At 40.4% G+C, this 6,734-nt stretch overlaps 1 protein-coding gene across 1 annotated transcript in view; it reads left to right on the top strand.

Annotated features, from left to right (window-relative positions):
* The first annotated feature begins 207 nt into the window (after positions 1–207).
* Positions 208–6,734, top strand: part of REEP3 (receptor accessory protein 3) — a 99,540-nt gene continuing 93,013 nt past the window's right edge. The window contains exon 1 of the mRNA XM_075216328.1: positions 208–492. Within this exon, the coding sequence (XP_075072429.1) occupies positions 461–492 (32 nt within the window). The 5' untranslated portion in view covers positions 208–460. The remainder of the gene's footprint in view (positions 493–6,734) is intronic.

The following is a 6,734-nucleotide window of genomic DNA, read 5'->3' as shown; positions in this document are numbered from 1 at the left end:
ACATGATGAATAAGGTGACACTCCAGGCTGACAGCCACCTGTCCTCTAGCACACACATCTCTCCCCCCCTCCTCCTCCTCCTCCATCACTCCCTCCTCACACTGCGCTGCTGGGCCCCGGTCCAGGAATTCCTCGCACAGCCAATCGGAGCGCTCGGAAGGGTGCAGAGGGGCGGGGCTGCGCCTTTCCCCAGGTTTTTTTTTTTTTTAATGCTTCTTTCAAGCCCGAGAATTCGGGAGTGGGGCGCGTGACGTAGCGATAGTTCCACGGGCTCGTGGAAATACACCAACAACACGTCGTGGACGTGGACCAGAGCCGTGCTCTTCCCCCTCACTGGCCAAGGACACCTGGGAGACTCTGGCCCCTCCGATCTATCTACAAAGTGGGGGACACAGTAGTGTCCATCGCTCGCAGGAAGGGGGGACCTCTGCCAGGTTAGAGCCCGGGCGGTGCCAGCAAGATGGTGTCGTGGATCATCTCTAAGGCCGTGGTGTAAGTCACCCCCAAATCATTATACTGCTTCCTTCCAGCCACCATCTCTTCCATCTATTGGCCCTGTCAGGGGTTGGGCCTCATGTCCATGATGTGGATCCTGGAAAGGGTTAAATCCTTTTGCCTATGTTGTTATTTGGTAATCTAATTGTATCTATGTATATATATCAGTGATAGGATACAGTGATTTATAACGTATGAATTCAGGAATTATATTTACATGTCTTGTAGGGTTTGCTGTATATTCTCAATTTTTGATTCCTTTTACATGCATTGGTTTTGCCCAGTGATGAAGTGTGTAGGTGGCACGTTATACAGAGGTAATTTCTGTCACTTTTGTATAGTGTCATTTGAGGATGAGCTATGTGGGCTGGGCTTTAGGTCGGGGCCTGCTGCTCAGAATGGGAAGCTACTTGCACAACAAGTTTTAGACAGCTTTTTACATACAGTATAGTATGTATGTTCAGTCTGCTTTATTGTGTATTTGATATTTTTTATTGATCTTAATTTACAGTTATTTTTGACATATTGTATTTGGGAGTATACAAATGGGTGTATGTGTGGAGCATATAATTGTGATTTAATTATGTAAATTTTAAGATGCTGCACAGGATGACACATTCTATATGTTTGTGAGTGATGCCATCCTCAAGTTAATCTTTCTCCACCATTGGTCATGAACAATGTGTTGACTTAAAACAGATGAAGTGTTAGTAAGTAAACTAAATGCCACAATATTACTGGGTGTAAGGCTGTATACAATGTAAAGGGTTTGGAATTGGTTGTAATATAATTTCGAGAACAGTCAGTTACCCTTTTCTGAACCATCCCTTTGATGTTCTCTCTTATCTCTTATTCATATTGCTGTATTTATACAATCTCATTTATTTAGATACATGAGCATTATGTGACAGGAAATAAGGAAATAGGGCTCAGAGTAAATTGACATTGTTATTTACACTAATTACACATTTGGTTAATCATTTCCTAAATTGTGATGTACCTATGTATCTGAAACTAATATAACAGGTGTGTGGTGGATGTAGTAAAGAGCATTTGGTGCTGGCCATTTGCCTTGAAGTTGATAGTGACAACTAGGAATGATGGAGTGCAGTGACATAGTTGAAATGGTGCTAGTGCTTTCCAGTTTATTAATAGATCAATGATATTTTGGTGAGTAATCCTCACTGCAAACTCTTAGCTGATGTGAACTTGCGCTTGTACCAGACCATTAACTTTTACAGGAAATCTGATGAAACAATGATAGGTATGTTGTTTAAATAAGAGGAAAAAAAAATGGATTTTTGATTTCCTCTGTCTGATTCTCCTTGGACAGGTCAAATAAAATATTTATATTTGCCATCAACTTTACATGACAAATGTAGAGAAATTGCACAGGTCAACTTTGGATCATAGGCCCAGACTGCCTTGTTATCCCTCATGTAATACGTGATGGTAAATGTTTATAGCATTGCTCTGTTATGTAAGAGCTGGTACCAATTTTTACATCTAACTAACCATGGCAAATGTTGGTATACCAAGGAAAATCTAAATTTCAGAAGTTCAATATTTTTGTTTTTAGTTGTACATTATGTAGGCAGCCATTTTGTATGCTGAATAAATATCCATATGAAGGTAGCTTATCAGTTCGCTAGAAATGGCTCATGCCTCACGGTTTACTAGTTCCCAGCGATTTCATAGGCCACATTGATGTGAATATTTCTTCAGTCCACAAATTTGCTTTCTCTGTGTTTTTTCAGGTGACTGGTGCTCCTTTAGTGGAATTAAACACCTAACGTTAAAAACGTTAGCATTTCATGTAAGAGGAATGTATTCCTATCTATGAAAGTCTATTATATATACTACCTTAAATGGATTCCATAGTCCTAGGGGTAAATGTATCAAGCTGAGAGTTTTCTGGCGGGTTTAAAAAGTGTAGATGTTGCCTATAACAACCAATCAGATTCTAGCTTTCATTTTGTAGAATGTACTGATTAAATGATAACTAGAATCTGATTGGTTTTTCAAACCTGCCAGAAAACTCTCAGCTTGATACATTTACCCCCTAGGCTTTGCTGTCTTATATGTGACAACATTAACTTTCTCAAAGTGGGTGGTACGCTACTGAACACTAACACCTGGGGTCCCAGAACAGGGTACAGTAACACTAGGTCAAAATATATTACACATATTCGCTTTAGGCATTAATAATATCTATTGTAGGTCATACTTACTAACTTTGAATAGTTGGTTTCCGGGAGCCTGTCATGGGAGGTGGGCGTGACGGGGGCGGGGCTCCAAAATGCGCGTCATTTTGGGCCAGCCCCCGTGACGGCATGACACAAAAAGCGTCATTTGACAGCGGGGCCAAACGCAATCGCGGCATTTGGGAGCTAATTCTGCCCACTTCGGGCACTTCCTAGTGAAGTGGGCAGAATTCGGGAGATTGCCTCACTCACCCGGGAGTCCGGAAGACTCTCGCAAAATGCGGGAGTCACGGGAGAGTTGGCAAGTATGTTGTAGGTAAGCTTCAACAATTAATGTTAGCCAGTGGGTTTCTTTCTTGTCACGTTTGTTTGCATGAAGCTTTCCCTGTTCAAACATGCTAGTTATGTAATGTTTATTTCTGTAATGGTCTATGATATTTTACAAGTACAAACCTGCTCAGCCACGCACACTAAATTTAATAATGCTGGATCAAAAGCTGTTTATCCCATATTAAATGTGATGTTTCTATTAAGACGCAGCCAGAAACCGTGTCTTATATATTTTTATTTGGTCCATGGTAGAATTCTAGTTTATATTTTTAGCAAAATAGTAAACTATGCTGAAATATGGCAGATTATATGTAATGTAGATGAACGTTGAGCTATGTGCCTAGGCCATGGTTATAACTATGCTACTAACTTATTAAATGGGATACAATTTGGGAAAACAGGCATGAGCCTAGGAAAGGGTTCTTTACTGGAAAGAAGGATAAGCTGTGGAATTCCTTACAACATGAGATTCTGATGGCAAATTAACAAATAGAATTTAAAAATGGATTGAATGCCTTTCTTACAAGAAATAGTATATATAGCTATAATTAGTAGAGGTCATTATGGGGTTGACTGATCCAGGGAATTTATATAATTGCCAGCTTTGGGGTCCATAAGAATTATCCCCTCCCTCCTTTAAGGCCAAATTGTCAAGTGTTGGACTAGACCTGTGTCTTTTTTTAATGTATTTTACATTCTATTTTCTAATGAACGTTACTAATAATATAACTATGTTTGAAGTACCTCCAGGTCCATTTTTAACTTTGCACAGTCAACAGTTATCCTAAAGCTAATAAAATCTCATGTGGTGCTAATAAGGTGTCAGAAGTGATGTTTCTCACTGTAGACACTGTGAAAAAATTCATGCCTTATTAATTTCTTGTTCATTTTTATGCCATATTATTAATAAAGTGCCATCATGTTTCACAATTCTGTATAATCAGAGAATTTTATTACGACACATCAATACCTGACACAGTATAATTAATTTCCCTAACACAAACACACGCATACCAGGAAGCTATTTCTAAACATTTATTGGGAGTATTTACTGCATGTGAGTCCTGAATCATATTTCTCATGCAAAGCACTAGTAATAGTTCTGCCACATTAGTTACAATTGTATCCAGTTGGCCAATGGAAATAAGGGAGATTTACTTAAGTGCCTGTTGATGCCTCAATGGTAAGAAAAAAATAATGAAAAAACAGTAGGAAGACAACATAAAAAATAAATTAAAATATATATTTTATTATGTGGAGTCAACATATTTTGTAGTGCTGTATAGTCAGGGTTATAAAAATATTGAACATACAATGATTAACAGATATCTTAAATAATAATGCAAAATGTGTGAGGGACCCTGCTCGCTAGAGCTTACAATCTAAAGGCCATTAGGGAAATATACCTAAGGTAGAAGTGCTTGATTTTTATAGTGTACCAGCCATATTTGATCACATTGTAAAATAATATTGAATGAACCGGACACCCTTGTGTTGAGAAATAGGAGACCAGGAGGAGATAACACAGATGAACCATTTAAATCAGGCCTGTCCAACCTGCGGCCCTCTAGGTGTTGTGAAACTACAAGCCCCAGCATGCTTTGCCAGTAGACAACCTGTTGATAGCTGGAAGGGCATGCTGGGACTTGTAGTTTCACAACATCTGGAGGGCCGCAGGTTGGACAGGCCTGATTTAAATGAGTCAATAAGTTGTGTAGGTGGTAGGAGATTGGGTTACCGTCTTCTTAACGAGTATGTATGTAAGCACTTTGCTATGTGTCCCTAAAGAGATGTGTTTCCAAGGCATGCTTAAAGCTTTCAAGGTGAAGGTTACACCATTTAGTTTAATTGAAGGATATTTAGTATGGTGTTACAATAGTTGGGGTAGGAAATGATAAGAGTATGAATTAATATTTCAATAGTGTCTAAAGGCAGATCTGGAAGATATTTTTGGGGTGGAGGTGTCATCATTTTGGCCTGAATTGTATGTTGTGAACGAAGGAGAATTCAGACAGCAGGCTTGTGGTTTGGGAATGATGGTCGTGTTAGTCAAAGAGATTTCGGGAGTGGTGGTGTTAGTGGAACACAAGTCGCTTATTCTTGGACAGATTAAGTTTCAGGGAGAGAGAAGACATGATAGAAGAGACAGCTGAGAGGCAGTTGCTGATGTCTGTCAAAAGAGCAATATAGCTAATGGAAGGACAGGTAGAGTTAGGTGTCGCCAGCATTTACTCCGATCAGCCACTACATTAAAACCACTTTCCTAATATTTTGTAGTTCCTCCCTGTGTTGCCAAAACAGCTCCGACCTGTTGACTCATGGACTCCACAAGAACTCTGAGGTCTTGCAGCAGATCCTTCAATTTTGCAGCTTGCAAGGTGGGACCTCAATGGACTTGTTTTTCCAGCACCCTGCCGTCCACATGATGCAAAGGAAACGTGATTCATTAGACCAAGTCACTGTCTTTCATTGCTCCATGGCCCAGTTCACGTGCCCTCTGTAGTCGCTTTTGGCAGTGGACCCCATCCAGACTGCGGCTACATAGCCCCATACACAGCATGTTGCGATACACTGTGTGTTCTGACACCTTTCTGTCATGGCCAGCATTACGTTTTTCAGCAATTTGTGCTTCAGTAGCTCTTGTGTGGGAGTGGTGCAGACGGGCTAGCCTTCACTTCCCACACGCATCAGTAAGCCTTGGGCGCCCATGCTCCTGTTGCCGATTCACCAATTGTCCTTCCTTGGACCACTTTAGGTAGATAATAACCATTGTATACCAGGAACTCCTCACAAGACCTGCCGTTTTGGAGATGCTCTGACCCAATCGTCTAGCCATCACAATTTGCAAAGGAAGAAGTATAAAGAAAGAACAGAATTCCCAGAGCTGAACCCTGGTGCAATCCAAGTGGTTTATGAAGAGGGAGGAGGTAGAACCTGTGAAAGAGACACTGAAGCAACAGTCCAATAGATATGATGAGGACAAGGATAGGACCATGTCCTTTAAGCAAAAGAAGCTTATGAGTTTATAGTAGGGGATGGGCTACCATATTGAATACAGCAGGTATATACAGAAGACATAATTGCTAATAATACTATACTATAGATCTTGTTTTTTGTATGTAGCACACCTTGAATAAAGTGCACACACCTCATATTTGATGGAGGAAATGAAAGTGTTGATATATGCATCTCTTCTGACTAAATTAGTTGAACCACTAATTAGTACAATGGTGTTCCTGAGAGTAATTGCTTTAGAGTGGAGACCAAACCCCAGTTTCAGTTGAGATTTATGGAAAGAAGACAGAAGCAGTGCTTTGTATTATAAGAATGGAGTATTTCACTAAAAGTCAGGGCCATAACTAGGGCTGTGCTACAGGGGCGACCGCCCAGGGCGCAATGCTGAAGGGGGGCACAATTTACAAATATTTTAAGTTCATTTGGTTAAAATTGAGGGCTAGGGGGGCGGCACTTGTCTTTCTCGCCCTAGGCGCTAGAATTCTAAGTTACGGCTCTGCAAAACGTGGGGTCCTGAACATCGGACCTCTGCCATGCTGCTACTTTAGGGGGAAAGTGGAATATTAGTAGAAAATGTTCTCAGTTTGAATTGGGCTTTAATGTGCAAGAAGTTACAGTTTTGACAAATACTAACCACTTATTTCTTAGGTGTATAAAGGCCAACAGGCAGCACTTCTAAAGAGGTGTAAT

This window comes from Mixophyes fleayi, chromosome 6 (genome assembly GCF_038048845.1).
Source record: "Mixophyes fleayi isolate aMixFle1 chromosome 6, aMixFle1.hap1, whole genome shotgun sequence".
Lineage (NCBI taxonomy): Eukaryota > Metazoa > Chordata > Amphibia > Anura > Limnodynastidae > Mixophyes > Mixophyes fleayi.
The sequence above is the reverse complement of the archived record's forward strand: the minus strand, read 5'-3'. Positions and strand labels throughout refer to the sequence as shown.